A 27,503-nucleotide genomic window follows, 5' to 3' on the forward strand; every position below is an offset into this window, starting at 1 on the left:
CAAAAGGAACAACTAAATGTTCTTGGCAAACTTTTTGTACCTTCTACAACTCTGCTTACACTCAGTTATATATCGCTCTCAGAGTCCTTCTGCATTAGTTTATTATTTTCTAAGAAAGGTTTTTCTACAGATTTCAAACTTAACACACCTTTAAACCAGTCCTCAGCATGTTGAAGATCTGTTCGCGTTTTCATTAACACCTAAGGAATGTGCAAGATGTTAACTGATGTCTCAAAAGTGAAGAGTGTGGTCCAAGCAGGTAGCAAACAAGAGAAAACATCTCATTAAGAATTTCATTTTAACCCAAGTGCCAGATGGCTCACGCCTATAATCTTAGCTCCTCAGGAGGCTGAGATCTGAGGATCACAGTTCAAAGCCAGCCTGGGCAGGAAAGTCGATGAGATTCTTATCTCTAACTATCCAAAAGCCAGAAGTGGAGCTGTGGCTCAAGTGATAGAGCACTATCCTTGAGCAAAAAATTAAAAAATAAAAATGTAGCAACCAGGCCCTGAGTTCAAGTACCAGGAGGGATACACCAAAAAAAGAATCTTTTTTTTCCCATTGGTGATAATGGTCTTATGGACTTCCCTACCTGATCTGATCTCAGCCTCCTACGTAACTAGAACTACAGAGCCTGTCATATATTTAATTTTTAAAAAACTATGTAGTGTTTTCAATAGGAATTTGACAGTATGTTTTATTGCTCAGACAATATTTTTTTGGCAAAAAAACAGATTTAGAGGGGGAAAATAGAGTAAAGCAGAGAAAGATTTGAAGATTTGAAAGGCTATTTTCTATTATAGCTTGACAGCCTCTAAGAACATAAAGATGCCATTAATGAATGAATGTATAAGCAAAATGTAGCACCTACACCTAAACCTAAAACGTATCATTTCCTATTTACAAAGAAAGAAAATAGTATCACATATGACTACAAGGATGAATGTTTCCTTTTTATTTTTTTGATGATGTATGTATAAAATTTTATTTATACTCATCACTTATTAACCTTAAATATAACATTCATCATATAATCAACCTATAAATCAAAAGAATAGCTATTTCTGAAAATTCCTTAAAGGTAACATATTTCTATTTCTGAATTGCATATAATTCATCTAGTTCTTTATATTTAAAGATATGTTAAGGATTTGTTCTTAAAAGATGATCTCCACCAATTCTAATGTTTTAATATTTTAGAAAACTATGGAATGACCACCTATTATCCTCTCAGCTTAGGTATAGTTATAGGAAATTAAGACAAAAAAAATTTAAAAAGAGAGAGGGGCATACCTCCAAAGTCATTCTAATGCCCAATAAAAGTGTGATACCAAAGCCAAATAAGGATATTACAAGAAAATAAAATTACAGGTCAGTGCCCTGATAAGCAGAGATGAAAGCCCTTCAGTAAATTACAAGCAAGCCAAATCTAATAACACATTTAAAGGAGCACATACCATAATCAAGTGGAACTTAGCCCTAGGATGCAAAGATCTGGAATGCTTAATATATTGAATCAACTAATATGATCTGCTGCATTAGCAGAATGAAAGATTTTTTTTTAAACATATGGCTCAGCACCAATAGTTCACACTAGTAATCCTACTCAGAAAGCTGAGATCTTAGAAATTATGGTTTGAAGCCAGCCTGGGTAAGAAATTCCATGAGACTCTTATCTCCAATTAACCACCAGAAAAGCCAGAAGTGGAGCTGTGGTTCAAGTGGTTGAGTTCTAGCCTTGATCACAATGAAGCTCAGGGACAGTGCCCAGGCCCTGAGTTCAAGACCCAGGACCCGGCACAAAAACAAACAAATATATGATTGTACCAATAGTTGCAGAAAAGACATTTGAAAAAGTTCATCACTTTTTTTTATATTAAAAAACAACCTAGCAACAAATGAGGTATAGAATGAATATGTCCACACAATCATTACTCCATGACATAAATGAAAGAATCACTGACCCTATGAGTTAACCTTGTCTCTATGTAGTATCTCTGTGGGGTAATAAATTAAGTTCTAAGTTCCAACTGTTACTAACCACTTATCTGAGCAACTAGTTTTCAATTTGTGCACATTTCTGCACTTTTAAGTTTTCCTGCCAGTTATTTCAACCTGTTTACAAACAAACATAAAAACCCACTTGATAATCATAGCTTTTTCCATAACCATTGTCCCTAATTGTTTTTGCCACTCTGTGAATATTTAGCAAAGGATTTCTGACAAGTCTTAGAACATCAGTATGCCAAGTTGGGTCTCTAGCAAGGATTAATACATGGCAAAAAGCAATTTCTCCTTTTCTTCATTCTTATCCCCCATCCCTTTTTTTTTTTTTTGGCATAGCTTTAAATCCTAACAACCTGAAAGAATGAAGCTAATCCAGAAGTATTTTATCTGTTTTTGGTAAACTGATTGTATGCCTTCAAACACATGATCATCCAAGCCAAGCACACTTAGTGCACACATGTACATAACATACACATATGCAGACACACACTTACACACTTCATACAAACCCAGGTATACCCTGTTTGAGAAACAATAGCCAGAACCTAATCATCTTACATAAACCTAATTTAGTTTCTTGATTTATGGCTGAGGAAAACAAGACAGAGAGTTTAAATGAAGTGTTTTAAAAGTAGGAAGATAAAAATTCCAAGTAGTGTAGTTAAGACAGAACTGATATTGTTCAGTTGAACTGGAAAAAAAAAATAAGGGGAACGAAAAGACAACGATGCTTCTAGCATGGGTACCTTCCTTATCTCCAACCTAAGTGCTTGCCAAAGGCCAAAAAAAAAATTAATGAGACAAAATCCCCTTCCATACTTTATTTTGAAACTGACAATATAATCCCCTTAGTAGAAAAGATGTCAGAACAGAATGCTTATCTGTGACTTTCACCTTACCTCCCAAAGCACATAAATTACTTCTTTTCCACTCATTAAAATTGGGCTAAAAATATATGCTAATTTCCATAACAGTGGGTTGGCCTGTAGGCAAGTTATGCCCTCTTCTCCACAGCGCAGGTTCCAAATGTTTATCGAATGAGAGAATGAATGAAATCAGTAATTATATTTTTACTTCAGAAATTTCCTCTTTTCTAAAGTACGAGCAGGCACTTCATTTTCAATCAAACTGTATTCATAAAGCTGCTTTGTTCAATAGCAACTCCTCTGTGCGGCAGCTTCAAGATTCATAATAAAAGAAAAATTGCAGCAAAAGAAAACGTCTTGATGTTGATGGAGGCCAAAGATAAGAACTAGTAGAAACCCTTCACTGTGATCAACTGCAGAAGTATTTGTCCTGTCATTAAAACAGAAAATATGTAAATCTAGGTGGAGGAGACAATGAACTGTTTCTAAATGGAACAGACTTTGGTGCTGGGAAGTGGACTAAAAGGCTATCTACATATTGATAAAAGTCAAACCAGAACTGAAGTTCTTTGAAAAGCTCTCTGTGTTATGATAACACAAAACAAGAGGGAAAAGGGAAGCATTTCATTTCTTGTTTTTTCCCTGCAAAATCCCAGTTGGTGTGAAGTGAGCCCTTGAGCTTTGGAAGGATGAAGGCCGGCGGAAGGTCGGATGAACAGACAGCGTGGCAGCTCCACGCTGTCAAGTGTCAAGACAAATCAAAACTCCTGAGGCATAAAGTTTTCTAACCCTTGCCACTTCCTGTGAGAAATGTCGGCTTTCATCTTTTACCAAGCAAGTTAAAAGATGAAGACTTCAGCCTGTCCTGACTCTTTATGCAAATGCTGATGCTCCCAGGGTATCTACGCAAAGCCTTTGGGGTCTTGCTCAGGATGGTACACAGCAGCTTCCCTGGGAAGTTACCAAACACGCTCGCAGCAGACACCAATCAACGGATGTAGAAACCTCTCTATGATGCATATTTATCTCTATATATCTATTTCCCAATAATAATATTCACTTCTATTTATAAGATTATATTTTTGTTGCTTTGTATGTCCCTCCCCCATAGTATAACCCCTGCTTTCACTGTATTTGATGTCGGTATAATTTGTGGAGGGAAAGGGAAAAAACAAATCGTTTAAATAGGGATACAGGTGGACCCATTGCAACAATGAGATGTACAAGTCGTTATGTCGAAAACGAACTTTACAACTTTGGGGGGGGAGGATTGAGTTGGGGGGGTGGGGAGGGAGGATGGGAAGGGATGGGAAGGGAAAACAAAAGAGGAGGCTACAATGCTTGATAAGAAATGTACTCATTATCTTGCCCATGTAATGTAACCCCTCTGTACAGTATTTTCACAATAAAATAATAATAATAATAATCACTTCTGTTTCCATTGATTAGTTGTATTTATTTACTACCAGTTGATCTGTGTTCACTCAAAAATGAACTGATAAACCTTTCTAAAATGGTTAGTTTTTAATCACTATTTCTGAATTTCTAACATTCATTTTCAGAATGTGTTAAGGGTTGATTGTGTCTTTCATCACTCAAGTGGAGAACTTGAGTACCACAATGTCAGAAGATGGGGCCCAAAGGCAAGTTTCAGGCTGGTAAGGGTTCCACTCTTACCGATAGCTACGTGCCACCATGAAGAAAGCCTGCAGGAGTGAGTATTCTTCCCTTTCAGCCTCCTGCCCTGTGAGGATGCAGACCCAAGGCCATGCCACATGCTAGCACCATGAGCAAGAGCCCAGGAAGAGAACAAACTCTGTACTTCATAAACACCCCCAGCCTAAGGACTGTGGTTAACAGATACATAGTATGACAGAACATACAGACTTGCTTCCTACAAAGTTGGTAAGGAATTACAGCTAATTGGAGTTTATAGTAATGAAGTAGAACAATGTACTTACATTACTGAAATGTAATGTGCACGGCCTTAATGGCTTTCATAACCCCTCTTATGCTGCATGTATGGAGAATTGGTGCTTATAAAGTCATATTGGCATTAGGAGATTTTCACATGTCAAGCTACCTCCTGACAGTTTTCAAACTGGATTAAGCCCAAGAGTATCCATACTAGGTGCTTTGCATTCTAAGGAAAGGATACAAGAATTGGCATCATGTTTTGTGGGTCAAATCCCTCTGTTTAGTTCTGTAAAGGCCCAGTGGACATCTCTTTATCCTTAGGGAAATTGCAATACTTGTTTCCCTTTGCTTCTGTGGTGGTGTCCTGTGTGTTCTTAGCCCCCAAGCCTGGTCCTAGCCAGGGCCTAGACTCTGCTTTTGTATCATTTATCCCAAAGCCCCTCTTTATCTTTGCATTTGGACAGGCTGCTTTCCAGCTCCTGTAATATGGCCCTCTGGTGCCCAGTTGCAAGGGCTCATGTGCAAGACTGTACTTGGATTTTGACTCCTTCCTGTTTTCCTGATCTTCCAGTCAGATTTAGGATACTTGGATTCTTTTCAGAGTTTCAAGATCAGACTTCTTGGTCTCACAGAAAGAAGTGTGGTTGTGGTGTTTCCTGGATACCTGTTCTTGTTGTTGTTGTTTTTTTTCTCTTCCTTTTGCTAACCCAGGCTTGACAGTCAAGACTCAATGTTTGCCTCCATTGAGAGTTAAAGATCACACTGGAGCTGAGCACCAGTGGCTTACTCCTGTAATCCTAGTTGAGCTCTGAGAATTACGGTTCAAAGCGAGCCTGGGCAGGAAAGTCTATGAGACTTGTACCTACAATAAATGACTCAGAAAAAGCCGGAAGGGGCTCTGTGGCTAAGTGGTAGAGCACTAGCCTTGAACACACAGAGGCTCAGGGACAGAGCCCAGGCCCCAGGTTCAAGCCCGGGGAACAGCAAAAATAAATTAATTAATACATAAGACCACATTGGGGTTTATCATAGGAATTCCACCCCACTACATACACCTTCTGCCCAACAGTAGGAAGCATTTTCTCACTAAAATAATTTTTGTAGACATTCATGGAACAAGATGATTTTTAAAGATTATATAAGAATTTATTCCATTTCTGCGGTATTTTTTTTCCTTTTGTGACAGTCCAGGGATTGAACTCAGGGCCTTGGGCATTGTCCCTGCTTCTTTCTCAAGGCTAACAAGACTCTATCAGTTGAGCCACAGCTATACTTCTGGCTTTTTTTTTCTTGGCAGGGGGGAGGTGGGGGAGATAGTTAATTGAGGATAAGAGTTTCATGGACTTCCTGCCTGGGACTGGCTGCAAACTACAATCCTCAGATCTCAGCCTCCTGAGTAGCTAAGATAACAGGTGAGAGCCACCTGTGCTCAGCTTCAGTTTCTTCTTTTAAAAATGTGCTCCTCGTTGCCTGCACCTGGAATCACTGATTTCCCTCCTGCACCCGGTAGACGACGCCTACAGAGGAGGAAGGAAGGGAAAAGCTGCCATCTGCTTTTTGACACACAGGAAAGATGTCAAGGAAGAGTCTCAGACTCTTAGAGATGCAATACAGCTTTGCAAACTCCTGGACTATTACCATTCTTGTCTCAAACCCTGGTATGTGGGTTTAACGATGAGATTCCAGCATGTTTTCGCAAGTGAATCTGTTTATGTATCTTTCTCATTTAGCAATATAAACATCAGACTAAATGAAACAAAAGCACTGTGACAGTTTTCCCTGCAAGAACCTAACACGGATAAAATCTATGAATTAGGAGAAGTTCCTGGCTCCAGGGATTGCTATAGTAATGCCCCAAGGCTGGAGGAAGTTTAAAAGTGCTGGCAAATGCAGGCTAATTTCCTCACTTTTCTGAGAAGGATTCAATATATCTATCTGGCTTTAAAACATAAGACACTCAAAGTGGGAAAAAAAGACATTTGGCTAACTCTCCTATAAATTATTGTGATAAATTATACAGAAGCTAAAGGTAATTTATACAAATTCTTATTTCATAAGGGAAATCATTCATCCACCTTTTACAATGAAAGCTTACTATTCAAAAAAGGCTCAACTAGCTAGGTACTGGTGGCTCATGCTTATAATCCTAGGTACTCAGGAGGCTGAGATCTGAGGATCAGGGTTCAAAGCTAGCTAGGGAAGGAAAATCCATAAGACTCTTACCTCTAACAAACCACCTGAAAACTGGAAGTGGAGCTGTGGCTCAAAGTGATAGAGCACTACCCTTGAGCAAAAAGCAGCTCAGGGACAGCACCCAGGCCCCACAACTGACGAAAGAGAGGAGAGAGAGAGGAGAGAGAGAGAAGAGAGAGAGGAAAGAGAGGCAGAGAGAGAAAAAGAGAGAGACAGAGAGAGAGAAAGAGAGAGGGGGAGGGAGGAGGGAGAGAGTCAACTAAAACAGTAACCATCGAGTGTGTGAGTGTGTTTTGTATCTATGAGACTTCCTCACTCCAAGAAGATTCAACCTCTGGAGCATAATATGAAACCTACAAAATAAAATGGGCTCTTTCCAAATCTGATTTGGGGCTGATTGTAATCTGTGCAGCAGGTCTGCACAGATCAGTAAAGAAGAAAATGTAAACACATACAGATCACTATTTATATGAAAGGTAATTGCTATCTTTCATATTTAAAAAAAAGCAATTCTCTCTGACATTGTGAAATCCATATGAAATTCTACGTCAACTTGCAGTTACTTATTAGGTAGCTCTGGGAATAAATTATTCAATATATTGCTATGACTCTAACAAGAAATGAGTAGTTTGCTACAGCAAATCAATAAATGGTGGCTGTTATGCCATTTGAAATTTTTCCTTTTTTCTCCTTTTATAAAAATATTAATTAGTTGTACAGGGTTCATTTTTAACCTGCATGTACAGAATGTACTTTGATTAGACTCACTCTTCCTTCACTCCCGCTCATCTCCCCCATTTCCAAAACAATCCCAACAAGCTTCACTGTTCCATTTTCACACATGTACATGAAGTATTTTGCCCACCCTTGCCCTCTCTGTTCACCCTTCCACCAACTCTACAAGCTCTGGACAGGATGTGCTTTCCATTCCTGATGTCCATGTTTTTTCGGTGTATGTTACTTGTTCAAAGGGGTTTCCTATGAAATTTCACACATGCGCATACTGTCCTTTGATCCGAGGGAGCCCTGGCTTATACTCATTTTCCCCCGTCTTCTACCCACTACTATTCAATAGCATTCAGTGACTTCCTCCTGCCATCTGCACTCATAGATGCCATGTGTTTTGGTACGACTCAATCTCTAACATTCTCTTTATTATGTAACTTGAAATATTAAGGCATTTCCTTTAAAACTCATCAGTCATTCAGGCAGTAGCTGGAAGTATTTACACCTATTCTTTTAGAGTTGAAGTGATCTCAGCTAATGGAGGGTAGACAACTCTGCTTACCCATGGTTGAACCCATGAAGTCATGCATGTTTTAACGTGTTTCCTTTTACCTCTCAACATGAAATTCTTTGTTTATAAAGAAGTCTCATTCTCTATGCAAGATATTTGGCCCAAAGGTGCCTAGAATGATTATAAGTTCAATTTTTAATAGTCATGAATTTAGAGAACTGTACAGAAAATTTTTTTATTTTCTTATGGAGAAATGTCACGATTCATAGCTACCTTCGTGGATACTATAAGCTGACTCAGTATGAAAGTTTACTCACAAAGCAGCCAATCCTGCATTCTGTATAGACACTGCTAAATTAAACATACGTGGGGCATTTGCTATGAAGTTTAAGCGACAAGTGTATCCTTACAACTTAATGGAGATTACAGTTTGCTCTCAAGCAGGGTTTAGGTGCTAGCAGCTAAACCCCCATTACCTTGTAAATATCCAGAAATCCACACTGGTGGTCAAATCTGGTGTAGAGTTCGTTCAGCATGCTGATCACTTGCATGGGAGTACACTGGGCACAGATGGCAGTGAAACCAACAATGTCAGAGAAGAGCATGGTGACGTCATCAAACTTCCGGGCCTGCACCTGCTGTCCTTGCCACAGCTGCTGGGCTACGTCGCCGGGGAAAATCGAGTAGAGAAGATCCACTGTCTTCTTCTTCTCTTCTTCCAGGGCCTGGTGAGTTCTTTCTAAAGTGGCCTTCAATTTATCCATCCTCTTCTTCAAGCCATCTTGAGCTTTCGCTTGCTCACCAACTAAGATGACATCTCTGGTGGCATCATGAATAGGGATGTCTGAAAGGTGCAGGCCTCGGCCCATCAGCTCATCCAGCTTGTCCACGCACGGTGAGCCCAAAAACAAAATGGAATTTGATTCTGGGACGTGGATCATCTGTCCCTTGATCTCCATCACCTGTGAAATTGACATGGAATTTCTGTCAGTGCTCTTCCTGTAGCAAATTGGCCAATCATCACAACATCATCATCATCATCATCATCATCATCGATTTGGTGAACGAGTAATGCTTTGTTAACTCTACTGATTCTGTTCATACAAATGAATTTTAATCTGATTCATCACCAGGGTAAACATCATGGTTTAGCATAGAAACACAATTGCTTTGCATCTCCTTCAGCCAAGTTCTAAAGACTATAGTGAAAAGGAAAACACTGAAAAGGGAGACAGGAAAACAAGTTTTCTTCAAAATAGAAGTACTCCCAGGTACATGATAGAAGTGATTTATGGGCCAATTCCAAACCTTTCAGTGCTTAATAATATTAGAATTAAGATAAATCCATCTGGCAAAATAACTACCTTTAACTGTTATTAAAATAATCCTCCTTCCAAATAATAAATACAGAAACTTCAGCTGAACCACAGTAATTGTTTGGCTTTATGTAAGTCGTTTTTTTCATCAGTTCTAGTTCAGGGAAAAAGTAGCACTGACTAGATTAGTAGACAATTCATTTTTCTAATTCCAAAAAAAGAAAAACCTCACAGTTCAACAAAATGAATACTAGAAAGCTGGCACTTAAAAGATGGGAAAGTCCAGGAGATGTGGGGTAAAGGAATGAAGTGGGAGAGAATGCTGTCATATAATTCAACCCATATCCTCGGAAACTTTCCTAGGAAAATTGAGGGGAGGGGTGGGACTGGGAGGGATGGGGAAGGATCATAAAAGGGGTGATATTGATCAAAATGCATTGTACGTATAAAACTGAATGGTAACCCCTCTGGTCAACCACTTAAATAAAAAGATCATTTAAAAATATAAATGTTAAAATCTCACAAATAATCGAAACCAGGTGTCATTCCAAGAGTATTGTCAGAAAAATAACATGTTCATAAAGCTACACACACACACACACACACACACACACTCAAATTAGGATAGCACTAAAGGAAATCAGTAAGATTTTTTAATTGAGGATTAAACATTTGAATCTATCAATATGACCTTTCCCAGGAGAAGAGGACAGAAAGAAGGTATGATTCGTTCTGTGATCTTGGCTTGGTAACTTCAAGAGCAACTTGGGCAGGATTCGTGGGCAGCAGGAGGGGGAGAAGAGTGTGCACTAACTACATATGGTTATTTGGGCTGGACTGCAGTCTTTCAGCACACCTGGGAAGGAAGCTGGCTGTCACTATGGGAAGAAATGCGCCAAGAGTTGACGGAGGAGGCTGAGAATCAGTGTCATCCATGTTGCTTCCACTGCCACCCAGATGGTGCTCAAGGCATTCATTTCCCTTTATGTTTTCATAGCATGACGTTGTTGGGCTTGTTGGTGGATCAGGAGGAACAGAGCAGAGATGGAGGCGGGGAGAGGGAGGGGGGAGAGAACTACTAGGGAGTTGGCCTTTTAAGTCTACATAAACACATTCCACCTTGTTCACTCATCCCATTTACCAAGATCTTATTTATATACAGAAATAAAAACATTTAATCCTCATGAAATGAAATGCTCACTTTGGAAAGTTTCTGCCAGAGTTCTTTCTTATTACACTCAGCATCGATTCACTGAAGTATATCCTGGATGTTTTCTATTTACTTGTTCTATGTGATAAGGGTGACCGGGTAAAATATGGTTCCCCTTTCAAAATCACGAAAGAAAATCGGCTTAGGCCAGACAACAATGTGGAGAAGGTCTCAATTTCCCAAACAAGGTAGACTCACAAAAGACAGTAGGGTATGATTTGAGTACAAAGGATGCAATTGTTCTAGAATACTTTGGGATTGTTTTATAGATAAACTTTTAAGGAAGGGCTATAGTTAGTGATATCTACTTTCTCATTGTTAGGTTATTAGGACATTCAAGGCAGAATAAGGAAGATACATGTAATTTATACTCCTATCATTAAAAAAAGTCATAAAGGGTTTTCATTAAAATCTAACAGAAGGGCAAAAAAATTTATGAGCTTTGTAGAGATCATAAAAATAAGAACCACTGAGGATCACGGATTTAAACCTTTTATTCCCTCTCCTTCCTCCTCCTTCCTTTTTTCTCCTCCTTTCCCTTCTCCCTCCCGCCCTCCTTCTCCCCACATTTCTTTCCAATTATTTTCTTTTCTCTTCTCCATTACACTTTCATTTCCCTTCTCTCTTTTGCCTTTTGGACCTCTATTGCATCACCTTCTTCTCTTCCTTTTAGAGTTTATCTGTCCTCCATCCCTATTTCTCTTTGTTCTCCTTCCCCATACCGTCACATGTAGTCCCCTGTCCATCTTTCTCCCATTGGCTCTTTTGTTTTCTTTGTAGACATCTTTTCTTTGTACTTACTGACTTCCACATTTCCGATCACAAAAGGGCCTTTCTCCTTTGCTTCTATGGAACCAGTGTATTTGTGTAATGTATGTGTAGGTACATAAATGATTAGATATATAATTTGTTGCCTGTAGTAAAATTTGAGTATCTTCAATATACAGAGAAGCTGAGTTGAAATGCTTTTATTATCGCATCAAAAAGTTTAAGACAGAGCTGGCCACCACTAGCTCACACCTGTAACACTAGCTACTCAGGAGGCAGAGATCTGAGGATTGTGGTTCAAAGCCCTCTCTAGCAAGGAAGTCTATGAGATTCTTATCTCCAATTAACCACCAGGAAGCCAGAAGGGGCATTGTGGCTCAAAGCGGTAAAGCACTAGCCTTGAGAGAAAAAGTTCAGGGATAGTGCCCAGGCTTTGAGTTCAAGATCCACCACCACCACCAACAACAACAACAAAAGTTTAAGACAGCCAGGAGCTGGTGGCTCATACTTGTAAACCTAGATACTCAAGAAACTGAGATAGGAGAGTAGTGTCATAGTTCAAGCCAGGTGGAGCAGGAAAGTCCATGAGACTCTTATCTCCAATTAAATACCCAAAAGCCAGAAGTAGGGCTGTGGCTCAAGTGGTAGAGCACTCACCATGAGCAAAATAGCCCAAGGACATTCCAGGAGGCTGAGTTCAAATTAAAAGTTTAAGCCAATAATGATTTGGGGGGGGGGTCTGGTCGTGGGGCCTGAACTCTGGGCCTGGGTGCTGTCCCTCAGCTCTTCAGCTCAAGGCTAGTGCTCTACCACTTGAGCCAGCACCACTTCTGGCTTTTTTCTTTTTGCTTATATGGTGCTGAGGAATTGAACCCAGGGCCTCATACAGGCAAAGCAAATGCTCTACCACTGAGCCACCTTCCCAGCCCTGACAATAATGATTTTTTTATTAATATGTGACCATTATTTTATTTTTTTAACATCTCTTCATATTCACAGATTCTGTGAGGAAAAATGTTTATTAACTAAACTAGAGAAAAGAGAAAGAGAAGCTAAAATAAATAACTTCTTTTAAAGATATTTTTTCACTAGAGTTTTTTTCATTTTATAATGGGAATATTCAACTGGAGCATTTGTATCTCTGTCATAAATAATATTATTGCTGTAATCAGAAAGTAATCTAGAATAGAATTTTTTTACTACAATTATAAATTACTAAATCCACATGATTTACAATGATTACCTTAGTAATGTGGAAAACTAATGATAAGAACTACATATTTTTATAGGGAAGAAACAGAATTGTGGAAAACTGTAATATAAAAACCTCTTAAGGCCTTATTACATGCTAAAGTATAGTAAACTTTCGATGGAATAACATGTGTAAGAAATATAATGTCATAAAATGATCATATTTCCAAAACTAGCAAGCATAATAAAAGGGGCTAATTAATTCTAGATTTCAGTAAAGAGTTAAAAGTCATAGCATTGCAATTTGTCAAGTTCTGCTAAGTCACTTGCTTTATTTCTATATTTCTGCATAAAAATCTGAGAATCTTTACTAGCTATATCAGTAAATAATTAGAAGCTGAGTATGTATCTTGTAATTGCAATATTGTACATTTAATGTTTTTGCATTGGTTTGGGGCAATGAGTCTTTCAATATAATATACTCTAAAAGTATAGGCAACAAAAGCAAAAATACACAAATGGGATTATGTCAAACTTAAAGGCTTCTTTACAGCCAGTAAAATCAACAATAGAAAGAGATCATCTACAGACTTGTTTGCTGAGCAAACAATCTGAGCAAGTTCAAGTCCCTAAGTTCAAGCCCAGGTATGAGTATATGAGATTAGGGAGTTCATCACAATTCTCTTCCAATTTAGTCTAATTATATTGTCATTCTCATTAATATATCTATTTTAAGGAACTATGCCCTATAGGTAGACATTTCAGTTTAATCTACATTTCAATCTGTTAGTCCTAAGTCTAAAGCTTTACTTAAAGAATTAATATGTGAGTGGCTTTCTGCTCATTCAACATTAATCCACATGAATTACAGCTTGGTATCCATTTTCTCCCTTTGAAATTAGACTACATGTATAGTTCATATTCCCCTGAGTTTCAAAAGCTTTCAAGTTACACTGTAAAGAATTCAATGTTTTCTTAGATCGGAATGTTCCCAAGTCATGTATAAATTAACATAGGATTTGTCTAGCTACTGGGGGGGTTGGGGATAAACTCACGTAAAATCATAATCTCTGGGCAAAAAAAAAAATACATCCAAGGCTTTATTCTCTTGGACTTTTTTCTTTAAAATGTAAATGTATCATCTGATTTAATTTTACTTAACTGAATCAGTTGGAATTGATCCAAGAATGGAGAATGAAAGAAGTTAAGCAATGTGTCCAAGCCCAGGTAATGCAGAGTCACAACCAGAACACAGGTGTAATCACCTTGAGCAAATCCACTAACACCAAAAACCGTCTAAAAACACTGTGTGTGTGTGCGTGTAAATGTGCTACGGGAAGCCCTCGGGAAAACTCCAAGGTACCCAAGAATCTTTGCCTTGTATAGAATGTTTAACTCTTCTCCTTCTCATGAGAAACAGATGGCGTAGCCAAACAGTAACTCCACATCTTCAAAATGGGAACCATAAAGTAGCAAGTAATCAGTACAGACTACTATCCTGGGAGAATGGCAGGCTAAGTTAGATGTTGCATATAGATTTACATAATTTGTATATATGTATAATTTATGTATAAGCTTATACTCACATTTATGTATTATATATAATGACATTACATGTAATATATCATTTGTATAACATCATGGAGCTTAAAATAGATGAGAAAAATATCTAAGTGGCCTAAGCAAAAACAAAAGCCAAACCCTTGAGCTAAAATCTGAACTGTGGGCTGTAATTGCCACCTTTCGGCAGGAGAGCTCAAGGGTAAGACGTGGCATTGCATTAGCAGCACGGAGAGGCAGCGGAACCTGAGATTCTTGGACTCAACTCTGGCTCTGGAAAGCACTGAAGCTGTCATATATCTTCAATGCCCGGGGACCTCTGCAGGTACTCCGGACCCTTCTCCACAGGGAATACAACCCTAACTTATGCTCCAGGATTTTCCTCAGAAGGAAATAAAGTCAAATGAGCACATAGTCATCAACATTCTATACAATATATGCATATGGATAAAATGTGGAAACAAGTAAAATTTCAAAAACATTTTGAGAGGCTTAAGTAATCTGGAAAGTAACTATATTGTATATTTGCATCCATATCTAAATTTCACTAATAACAAACCAAAAAGTAAAATAAAATCCATCTTTATAAGCAACCAGAGTCCATGAGCAATTCCCCTAGTCTACCATAAGCTATGTTATCATAGACCTCTATCAAGACCAGAATCTGTTACAGAAAAAAATGTTCTTATCTTCTTCATGCTTTAGGGAGTGTCTGCTCTAAAAACCATTTAAAATGAGCTACTAAATCTATTAAGCTTACTCACTGGCTAAGAAATCATTCTTCAGATACATCCATCCAACTGAAAAATAAGATATCCCTCTCGTCTGCACCAATAATATTGATAATCAGGAGAGAAAAAGCATTATCGAGTGTAGTCCTGTTTTTTCTCTATTAATACTCATCTAGGCTATTGTAGTGGAGAAAGAGACACTTGGAAAATAGGAATGTGGAGAAACAGATGATTGACAGGATCTACAGTACTTCTGACAGTGTTCTTGTGATGAATTCTGACAATAAATTTTCTGTGAAGTGATAGTGTCTGAATAAATGCTTCTAACTCAAGAGGGACTCTGTGTTTTTGTCAGTTGGCTACAATTCAGAGAAATACATATCGGCCATGAGTTACCATTTTCAGAAAGGGAAAATAATTGTATTGTTCCAGAAGCATCAATAAGTCTAGCAAAGAAAAAGAATAAAGAACATATCCAACTCATCAAGTGTATGCACACACGTAGAACTGTATTTCTTAATTGTCAATAAAATTCTGTGGTACTTTCTACACTACATGTTGGCAATAATCAATTTTAAATGGTTCTGTTTTTAAAGACAAACACCATTATTAATTTCCTTACAAACATGTTTATTATGCTGATGTTCAGCAAAACCTGACAGAAAATTCAGAATGATTCAGCTGCTTTCTTACGCAGCAGGAAAATTTAAAACAAAACTTACAGAAAGTTTTGAAGAAAAGAAAAAGATGCCTTTCTGTGCTGATGTTTCAGGAAAACTTCAGAAGTAGATAATAAAAGTTTTAGTCAAGCCGGGCACTGGTGACTCACGCCTGTAATCCTAGCTACTCAGGAGGCTGAGATCTGAGGATCACGGTTCAAAGCCAGCCTGGGCAGGAAAGTCCATGAGACTCTTATCTCTAATAAAACACCAGAAAACCGGAAGTGGCACTGTGGCTCAAGTGGTAGAGTACTTGCCTTGAACTGAAGAGATGAGGGACAGCGCCCAGGCCCAGAGTTCAAGTCCCATAACCAAAAAACAAAAGTGTTAGTCAAAAAATGATCACCATTGGAGTGAGTGTCTCCTAATTGGAATGCTTGAACATTTCACTGACTTTAGGATAAAGATCTTACTGGGGAAACACTTCAAGGACACCCATCTCAAAAAGAATTCATGATAGTCATTGTTTGTGTTTTACATTTGGCTGGTGTTACCTGACCCCTGCATTTGGGAATCTGTGACATAAGTAGTTTTAGCTGCAGGTATGTATTTAGATTTCCATTTTACTATGGAAGTGAAAACCCAGCCCTTACCATCTCTCATCTTGCTTATATACTACTATTTTTTCTGAACCTGTTAATAGAGGAAGAGAAAACATCTCTAAAGGATTTCTTTTCATCTTTTTTTTTAGTGTATGTACTTTCAGATTAGAAATACGTACAAAAGCCAAGAACTAGTTATTGCCTGAAAATTTTAATAGAAAAGGTTGCCGATATTTATTCATGTTGATCTTCAATTTGGCTATTATCTATAGAGATTAAAATTGAAACCTTACTCCAATCTGAAGCTCTGACAACATTAATTCTATGTTTTTCCTCTGCTAGATAGATCTCTGTGACTCACTGCTTTTTGATTACTGTTCCTTCAAAATATTTACAGTGTGTTTCTTGTGTCTCAGAACCAGTATTTACAGACTCAAAATTCACTGTTGTTGTTTTTTAAGCCTGTGGTCAAAGCAAGAAAAAGTGAAAACCAAGATGGTACTTTTCTGATCCTCTCCAAGATCACTGCTATATCAGGCATATTTTCAATAAACCATGTGTTGCTTAATGTCTCACTAGGCAACAAAGGCTGCAATTTCCTTATAGGAATGGGTCTAATAGGATTGCAGTGACAGGGCTTATTGTGCTACAAATGATTGGCTGCAGGGCCTTATGGAGAAAGGCATGTTATCTCTCCTTCACATCACAAAACACTGCTGCTGGTGATTCTCACAAATAAGTCAACTTTATTGCATCATTGGCCAGGTTACCTTTCAGATGAACACGTGGGGTGGGGGGAGTAGCCCATAGGTGGAAAAGAATGACAAATCCACACTATCCACAGCTAAACCTTGCCTCGTGCTGTTTTTATTCACTTATTAGAATTACCACTATCAATCCCCGTACATCCCAGAATCTACTCAACTTTGAAGATGGAGTTGTCTCTTCTTCCCTAACATTCTCATCTCTGGCTGTACGTTAAAGTCCCTTGAAGATGCTTCAGAATACTTGCAATCAGAGTCCACCCATGAAAAGTAATTGGAAAAGAGGTTAAGTTATATTTCAAGGAAACAATGTTCTCTTTCTGTTTACCGTAATGCCAAAAAAGCCCCCCAATACACACACACACACACACACACACACACACACACACACGCAAAAAAAAAAAAAAAAAGAAAAAGCCTGAGGCAGATTTTTAATACCATTTTCTTACATTCATTTCTAAGTCTTCAAGGTATGAAATTTATCACTGGAATGACTTTAATTTTGGAAGTAGGTGTTTCTTAACTTTTTAAGACAGAGAAACATAATGAATGTTTAAAACTGGGGAAGCTCTGTATGTGGACTGGTTTTGCTTTCCATCAAGATTATTTTTTGCATTCTTTCCATTTCTCTCATGTAGTTAAAGAAGCTGAAGAGCCAGCCATCGTAGGAATACTTTGTGTTCCTACTGTTCATGAATATTTATCCATACTTGCTACTGTTCTTTTAGCAAAGACTTTATCCACTAGACAGGAAAAATGGAGGCCTGGAAAATTCAGGGCAGCTAGAGATCCTTCTCAGTGAGTTCACAGTGGTGCTTAAGAAGAGCAGGGTAGTTTTGTTAGGAAATGGAAAGACTTGGAAAAAATCCTATTAAGTGAAGTAAGCCAGGCCCAAAGAAACATAGGTCCCACGGTTTCCCTTATTTGCAATAACTAGTATATGTCTGAGACAAGCAGAAAAGCTCAGGTAAGTTGGTGTTAAGCAAAATGAACCCCAAGTTAAGGACTCAAGTGTTTTTACTTTCTTGCTATTGTGTCTAACATATTTATAAGATATTTCTTTGTTGCTTTGTATGTCCCTCCCCCATGGTATAAACCCCAATTTTCACTGCATTTGATGTGGGTATAATTTGTGGAAGGGAAAAAAACCAATTGTTTAAATAAGGATACAGATGGACCCATTGCAACAATGAGAGGTACAAGATGTTATGTCAAAATGAACTTTACAACTTTGGCGCAGGGGGGAGGGTATGGAGGGATGGATGGGGGGGGACCGGGGGGAAGGGAGTCTGGGGGGTGGGATGGGAAGGGGAAACAAAGGAGAAGGCTGCAATGCTTGATAAGAAGCACACTCATTATCTTCCCCATGTAATTGTAACCCCTCTGTATGGTATCTTCACAATAAAAAGTAAATATTAAAAAATAAATAAATAAACATGAAGAAAAAAAAAAGAGCAGTGTAGGAGCTGGGAATGTGGCTTAGTGGCAGAGTGCTTGCCTAGGATGCATGAAGCCCTGCATTTGATTCCTCAGTACCACATAAACAGAAAAAGCCAGAAATGGCACTGTGGCAGAGAGTTAAACTTGAGCAAAAGAAGCTCAGGGACAGTGCCCAGGCCCTGAGTTCAAGCCCCCAAATTAAGGGGTGGAGAAGCAGGGTAAAATTATAAAATTACTATATGACCCCCACAGATCCATAATAATATAATCATCCAGCCAGGCAAGGATCATGGATGATTCTAATTCAGTGAAAGGTATGGGCAAATACCATACTCTTCACTTTGTCCACGTCATCAACCTAGGGATTACTTACTAGTTACTAAATACAGTTCCCATCTCAGTGAAGAGATAAGCAACCAACACCTTAAAAACCAAGTGATCTAAACTAACCAGAAGAATGGCTTGCTCTGATACATTAGGAAGTCTGAAACCATATGGGTGCAGTAGTCTTCAAAAACATTCAATATAATCTAATTATGAGAAAATAATCTGGAAAAATAAATCAGATGGCAGATTTGTGAACAGGAAACAAGAGATCATTTAGAATAAAAGATGAAAAAGAAACCTGAAAAATAAATGCACTATGTAATACTTAATTGGATTCCAGAAAAGATAAGCTACAAATACAATGTTGGAGACATTGGCTATTACCAGTTAATCCTCATCCCTTCCTCCTCTCTAGGTAACCAGAGACATCTAACAATCTATTTCTTGTTGCCAGATATTTACTTCTTCTGGAAATGTCATAAAATGGAATCATACAATCATATTTTCACCTATGTGTTTCAGATCCTAAGTCTAAAGTTTATTCATCCTAAGTTCATTTATATTTGTGATAAAAAGCACAGGACCAAGTTTATTCTTTCACGGGTGGATAGTCTGTTGTCCTAACACTATTTGCATGTTTTCCCTATGTAATTATCTTAATAGCCTTTTCAAAAGTCAATTGACAATAAATACAAGAAATTACTCCAGACTCTCCATTTTTCCCATTGATTTGTATCTATCCTCATGCCAGCACTGTGTGGTCTTGTGTACTGTGGCTTCCAAAGAATTTTGGACTTAGAGAGTGTTAAACTTTCATCCTTGAAGAATGCTTGGGTGCCTTGAATTCCAGACATATTTTAGGACAAAGTTTGTAATATTTTTTAGATTAAAAAGCAGTTTGGTAGAAATTATAAAGAGACTGTAGATCATTTGGGGGCAGTGTTAACAATATTAGTGTTAACAGTATTAGGTCTTGACATCCATGAGATCGGGTATAAAAAAAAAAAACAGAGAAAGGCAAAAACAGAAATTTTACAACAACTAAAACATAAAAAATACTTAACTTTCCCAGTAATATTTCCTAGTTTTGTGAGCACAACTCTTGAAACCCCTTTGGTTCAGTTTTTTTCCAGTTGTTTTACTTGGATACTAATAAAAATAGAAACAAGTTTTTGCAGTCTATAGCCTTTTTCCATAAGAAAATATCATTTCAGCTGAGAATAGAGAAAGTTATCCTTCATTTCCAATTTAAATGAGATGTGTACACACGTTTTACCTAGCAAAACTATCTAGCTCAATGACAAATGCAGGCAGGCAAGCTTGTACTTTCCCCAAAATTAGATGGAAAGCACTTCAGTCCTGTAAAGTTTTATTATTAATTCACTTTTAATCACTTGCTATTTATTATTCATTCACTATTAATTACCATATGAACAGTGAGTTTATGCAGGATTCAACATAGCAGATTGAGAAAGTCACCTTCCTATTTCTAATGTGCCAAATGCTTTCTCATAAAAAGGTATCCAAATTTCAAATGCTTTTTTTCAGTATCTATGGACAATATTATGGATACTTTTATTGCATTAATACTCTACATTGATTGGTTTAGAGATGCTAAAAGAAATCTAGCACTCTGGGGCAAAAAATGTCATTTGATTAAATGAGAATTTTGCGCCCATATTCCGGAGACACACTGGTCTTTGTTCTGATATCAGGGTAAACTAGCCTCAAAGAACATTTTGAAAGTTTTTTTCGGTTCTGTTTTTTATTAAAGCTCTTGAAGACCAGTATGAATTCTTCTTGAAACATTCATAGACTTTACCAGTAAATCTTGAGCACTCGTTTGTTTCACTGTCATTTTATATAATAGAATCACAGGAAGAATCGTAAACACACTGAAGAACTGGGTGGTTTTTCTTTTTCTGATTCTGCATCCAAGAAGCTATACGACTTTTGATGATTTCCTTGTCTGTAGTCTACAGGTAGAACCACCAGTTCTATCTATTTTCAAGACTAATTGGAAGATTAAGAAAAATGATGGAAAAAAGAAAGAAAAATGATGGATATAAAAGCCTTTCGTAACAAGAAAGTGCCATCCTTCTTTCCCCTAATAGATTTATTATTTCTTGGCTACACCATAGAAAATTCTCCCGGTAGACTGTCAAAATATCCATTAAGTATGTGAGAAGCAAGCTTGGCATATTAGCCTTCATCCCCAGGGTAAAATCACATAACTCATGGGTACACTGGGTGAAATACTCACAGCAATGAAATGCTTAAAGCTGTGTGTACCAACTCCTTTTCTTTCTCATTGCTCTTTCTTCTAAATCCTGCAGCAGCAAAAGAGTGCTACCAATTTCCCTATTTGGTAATTCCATTGTCTTTACAGGAATTCAACCAGTGCCGTGGATTCACTTAAACTAAGCAGTTTACATTTATACCTATAACGCTATTCACTATGAAGAAAACAAAAGACAATTTCCAAATAGATGATATGTTTCCCCTAAAATGGACCACTTCCTGCCAAAGACTTGCCTGAATGAGCTGCTACATCACCATCTATCCCTGAAGGTAGCATTAAATAAATTAACTTACTTATTTCTCTTACCTTGAGAATAAAGTTAGTCTCTGTCTCAGAGCTAGAGCTACTGTAAGATATTATTATAAACTTTTATCTTCTGGAAACTTGGAAGTCAAAACTCATGATCACAGCAAGGACTAGCTGTTGGGAAGGACTTACTTCCAGATTGCCTTTTATAGTAAAGGTGATGCCCAGAAGACTTACAGTGATATGGGTAAGGTCATGAGTGCATTTCTTTTTGAACAGTGTCATCCCCAATCTCATTTTCACCCATTTCCCCTCCCCAACAAGTTGTAAGATTCACTTCCAACATGGTGTCTGATGAGTGTTAAAGAAGAAAATATGAAGACACTTAAGTCATCTAGTTTTACAAAGTACTTTGGAGAACTAGTGTGAATAGAATGTAGACATTTAAATTGCCAAAGTAGGGCTGGAGGCATAGCACAAGTAGTAGAGAATCTGCCTACCAAGCCATCAGAGATCCCCGAGTTCAAACCCCAAAACCACCAAATATCTATCAGAGCCTCCTTTTGGAATCATTCTTTAAGGAACCATCATCTACTGTTAACAATAATTAGATTTACTATGGACATGAATTCAGATTGATATGAAAGGTAGATTACTATAATTGTCAATGTTCTTATTGTCTATAATTAGATTACTAGACACCTAATTGTAAACCATGGTTTATCTAAATTGATAGCTTTAAATTATAATTAAATCTTGTATTAATACTTTCATTTTTATCTATTTGCTTTGGTTTTAATGAACTTTCCTAACATTAATTTTTTTGGGGGGAGGGTCCAGTCGTGGGGCCTGAACTCTGGGCCTGGGCGCTGTCCCTCAGCTCTTCAGCTCAAGGCTAGTACTCTACCACTTGAGCCATAGCACCACTTCCAGCTTTTTTTCCCACTTGTGTGGTGCTGAGGAATCGAACCCAGGGCCTCATGCATGCAAGGCAAGTGCTCTACCACTTCCCAGCCCCCCTAACATTAAAATTTTTTAACCAATGGAAGATAATAGACACTGTCTTATACTCCATTAAGCCCATCACCCATGGTAATTTATGTATTTGTTCTGCTGAATATTATACATACATTAGTCCCATCCTATTAAGAAATAAATTACAGCAAAGAACATAATGCCAATAAAACTTACAACATATTTGATTAATGACTAACTCCATAAAAGTTTATGAGGCATCTTCTATGCAAAAGTTGTAATCATAAGATTCAATTCCTCAGATTCTTTTCCTCAAGAAACTTACATTTAAAAACTAAAATAAAAGCCAAGTGCTAGTAGCTCATGCTTATGATCTAGCTACTCAGTAGGCTGCAATCTGAGGATCCTGCTGGAAGTCAGCTCAGGCAGGAAAGTCTGTGAGATTCCGATCTCCAGTTAACCCCACTAAAAAGCCAGAAATGGAGCTGTTGCTCAAGTGGTAGAGCACTAGCCTTGAGCAAAAAAATCTAAAGTTCTGAGTTCAAGGCCCAGGACCAACACACACAAAGATTTTATGAAAAAAAAATATTAGTAGTGATTCTAAGTAGAAAGTTTATAACCTGGCACTGTTAGGGAAAGTTTCTCCTGATTCAATACAAATAAATGAAATAACAAATTTAAATTAGTTAAAACAGCATTTAAGGGGCTAGGAAGGTGGCTCAGTGGTAGAGTGCTTGCCTTGCTTACTTGAGACCCTGGGTTTGATTCCTCGGCACCACATAAACAGAAAAAGCTGGAAGTGGTGCTGTGGCTCAAGTGGTAGAGCCTTGAACTGAAGAGCTGAAGGATAGTGCTCAGGCCCAGAGTTCAAGCCCCATGACTGACAACAACAACAACAAGAAAGACAGCATTTAAGAACTAGAAGATACCATTACTCATGAGATGAACTATTGAAGTTGATATGTTTAAAAAACCAACATAACCTTCAATTTTAAAGTTATAGATTGAGTGATTATATAACTATACTGCTTTATTTCACATGGAGTTTCCTGACCATAAATCTTTCTCAAAATAATATTAGTAATACTATATATAGAATATAGAGTAATATGGTATATAATAGTATAATATATTATCATATTAATATATTATAATACATAATTGTATTATATATTAATATATGATCATATTATATAGAATTACATAATTAGATTAACATTTAATTATATTACATATAATAGTATACAATAATAGTAATATTAGAACATTGATTTTTATAGCACAATAAAGCTTTCAGAGAATAAACATGAACTGTTTAATAATATATACATATATGTATTTTTTTTAGCTGTGTCCCTATGAGCTTCAGTCCTGGCAATATGTCCCTTCCCACAGCACCGTGCTGGGTACACTACTTAACCTCTGTCATCCAACTGTGACACAACTCTAGCTAGTAAGTTGCAGGCAAGCTCTTAGAATAATGCATGCCCAAATGCTGAAGGCATTTAGACATGTAAAAGAATAGCATTTAAAATTAGAACTCCCTCATCTCATAGTGTGTCACTTAAGCTTAAAATACAGTAATTGCAATTTTTTCTCTTGAACAAACAAGCTATTAAAAATGAAATGCTCAAAATCAAATATGGAAAAATTACCCAAGTATTTTTTTAAATTCTGTTCTGTCTCATTTCCCTATTTTATTCCCTTAATGATACTTACCATGATCTAAAATTAGCTTTTATTCTACTTTTTAAAATCGAGGTATAATTTGCACATAGTAAAAAAATTATCATTTGCAGTATGCAGAAAAGCATGTCTTTATACCAAATTATATGTGACATAACAAAACTGACACACTCACAATGAAAAGAAGAAAAAAAAAAAGCTCAGAAAGCCAGGGTTAGGTGTGCTGTTTGCCTTCTCGGTAAGCGCTGTACAAAAATCTGTATTTAAAGACACAAGAAACAAAATTGTGAAGGGAGGAGCTGTATCCTCCTCCTGGGAAAGCCAACTGTTCGAATCACATTACCCAGACAGCTCATTACCTGGAGGAAACAAGGCCTACAGCGCATTCCCCAGGCTCCTACCTCAGGCTTAGAACGCTGCCCTTGGCAGGAAGGACAGTGTTCATAGGGAGGATGCAGGTTTGAGATTCCAGAGGTGCTGAATCAAGGATCCTTTATTCACAAACTCCACACAAGTAACTTAGCCTGAGATACTACTACCGCTTATGTGTAGTCAGTATTGAGGTTGAAGATAAAGTAAAGATGATCATTTATGGTACAAACAAGATCAAATGTAGCTGATAGGTTATTCAAGCAGGATGATGAAATGATGATGATGATGATGATGATGATGATGATGATGATGATGATGATGATGATGATGATGATGGAGGAGGAGGAGGAGGAGGAGGAGGAGGAGGAGGAGGAGGAGGAGGAGGAGGAGGAGGAGGAGGAGGAGGAGACAGTTATCTTCATCATTCCAGCTAGTGGCTCCAGGTTATCTCTGGACAGGTCTTAAATGTCATGTAACTCTTCATAAAGAAATAGCTAGATGGGGACAAACAAGTCGTTTAAGGATTCAGGTGGACCTGTTGCAACAAGGAGAATTACAAAATGTCATGTCAAAGCAAGCTTTACAATGTCGGTGGGGGGGGGGGAGGGGGATATGATTGGGTGGGGGGAGGGGGGAGGCTGGGAAGGGAGGTGAAGGGTAAACAAAGGAGGAGGCTGCAATGCTTGGTAAGAAATGTATGCATTATCCTGCCAATGTAATTGTAACCCCTCTGTACAGTATGTTCTCAAATAAAATAAAAAAAAAAAAGAAAAAAGAAATAGCTGCTTCTTTTGTGTATTTCATTAAGGAGTCCAGGGAAAGAGAGGGAAAGGGAGAGGGAGAGGGAGGGGGAGGGAGGGAGGAAGAGGAAGAGGGGGAAGAAAGGGAGGGAGGGAGGGAGGGGCGAGGAGAGAGAAGAGAGAGGAGAGAGGGAGAGGAGAAAGAAGAGAGAGGGAGAGGGAAAGAGAGGGAGAGAGATTGGGGGAGAGAGGTGGAGAGAGAGGGAGGGAGGGAGGGAAGGAGGGAGAGTGAGGGAGGGAGAGAGAGGAGGAGGAGGAGGGAAAGAGGGAGGGAGGATAGAGGAGAGGAGAGGAAAGAGGAGAGAGGAGAGAGGGAGAGGGAGAGGGGGAAGAAGAGGGAGGGAGAGGGAGGAAGAGGGAGAGAGAGGGAGAGGGAAGAAGGGAGAGAAAAGGAGACAGAGGAGACAGAGAGAGAGAGAGAGAGAGAGAGAGAGAGAGAGAGAGAGAGAGAGAGCACATGCACGCACATGCACACCTGAGCCATAGCTCCACTTCTGGCTTTTTCACAGTTAATTTGAGATAAGAGCCTCATAGACTTTCCTACCTGAGCTGGCATTGAACCGTGATCCTCAGATCTCAAACTTCTGAGTAACCAGGATTACAAGCATGAGTCACTAGTGCCTGGATTCCAGGGATATTTAAGAGTTGTGTTTGAACTTCAGGAATACCTAGAGGTGGATGACAATTGCTTTCTCCCTCAAGCAACAAATGTCCATCAGAAAGAATGACATTGTCCCATCTGTTAGGAAATGGAAAGACTTGGAAAAAATTCTATTAAGTGAAGTAAGCCAGGCCCAAAGAAACATAGGTCCCATGGTTTCCCTTATTTGCAATAACTAGTATATGTCTGGGCCAAGCAGAAATGGTCAGGTAAATTGATGTTAGGTGAAATGAATCCCAAGATAAGGACTCAAATGATTTTTCTTTCTTGCTATTGTGTCTAACATATTTATAAGATATTTCTTGTTGCTTTGTATGTCCCTCCCCCACAGTATAACTGGTATAAGTCCTGTTTGCACTGTATTTGATGTTGGTATAATTTGTGGAGGGGAAGGGAAAAAAAACAAATTGTTTAAATAGGAATACAGGTGGACCCATTGCAACAATGAGATGTACAAGACGTTATGTCGAAAAACTAACTTTACAACTTTGGCGCAGAGGAGGGGGAGGTGTGGCGGGGGGGGGGATGGGAAGGGATGGGAAGGCGAAACAAAGGAGGAGGCAACAATGCTTGATAAGAAATGTACTCATTACCTTGCCCACGTAATTGTAACCCCTCTGTACGGTATTTTCACAATAAAAAGAATAGAAAAAAATGTACTTCCATTTTGCTAGATTTGGGAGAGACTACTTGAATACCTTCCTTAATCACACATTGGGAGAATGAGGGGGTTGAGGCAGGAATTTCTCTGGGTTTTGATGAAAGACAATAGAGAGGAAACTCTGTCGATTGCCCTGCTCATGGGTCTCTGGCTTGACTTCAGATATCAGGGCAAGATATCTGAGAAGTCAATTTTGCACTGCATCTATACGTTTAGTCTCCCAAAGAAGGGTATCTTTGGGAATCTAAGTGTTATGGTTCTTAACCTAAGGGGTAGAGAGATCTTCCAACTGGGGGACATTCGTGAATCTTCTGGGGTCCAGCATTCAAGGTGGTTCTGACTGTTGATAGCTGCAGGTACTCAACCTGCCCCAAAGCTGAGTCGTTGCGTAACCACATTTATAAAACTTTTCTCTCATATGTTTTTTCTAACTAATTTTAATATGGAAATACTATTTCCCAATTGTTTCTGTAATGACGCTTACATATAAAAGTTAGGCAGTCTGCCTTTTCAAAGAATGAGGAGACCATTATGGGCATACAATTTCAACAGATCAAAAAAGAGAAATAGATACAGATTCTATATCACTTAGCAAAGAACTACCCTCACTGCCTCTTGGTTACATAAATTATTGAAAACATTTTTTAAAAAAAACTACTAAGAGAAAAACATCTTGACAGGATATAGTGCTATGTAATCTTCAAATTTTTGTTAAAATCTCATTTATTGGAAACCAGGCATTTAATAAACTCTTGTATGAGTCTTCCAGAAAAAGTATCTCTGCACGCCTTATAAACTACCTAAGACTTCTAAAACAAATTCATGACTACTGAAATATGAGTGTGATCTACCACACTGGTAATAAACTGAAGCCAGATTTGGGGTCAACTCTATAATTCCATAAACAAAAAATAGAAGAGGAATCATGTTTAACTGCCCCCACAAAGACAGTGAAACTCATTTCTTAAAAAAAAAAACAAACACTTTTTATTGATAGTGCTATTAAAACACC

At 38.1% G+C, this 27,503-nt stretch overlaps 1 protein-coding gene across 1 annotated transcript in view; it reads right to left on the minus strand.

The window, feature by feature from the left end:
• LOC138821317 (guanylate cyclase soluble subunit alpha-2) overlaps positions 1 to 27,503 on the minus strand; it is a 204,037-nt gene that overhangs the window by 82,841 nt on the left and 93,693 nt on the right. The window contains exon 5 of the mRNA XM_070013456.1: positions 8,697 to 9,182. Within this exon, the coding sequence (XP_069869557.1) occupies positions 8,697 to 9,182 (486 nt within the window). The remainder of the gene's footprint in view (positions 1 to 8,696; positions 9,183 to 27,503) is intronic.

The sequence above is a fragment of the Dipodomys merriami genome, unplaced genomic scaffold, assembly GCF_024711535.1.
Source record: "Dipodomys merriami isolate MVZ:Mamm:240054 unplaced genomic scaffold, mDipMer1.0.p SCAF_91, whole genome shotgun sequence".
Classification (NCBI taxonomy): Eukaryota; Metazoa; Chordata; class Mammalia; order Rodentia; family Heteromyidae; genus Dipodomys; species Dipodomys merriami.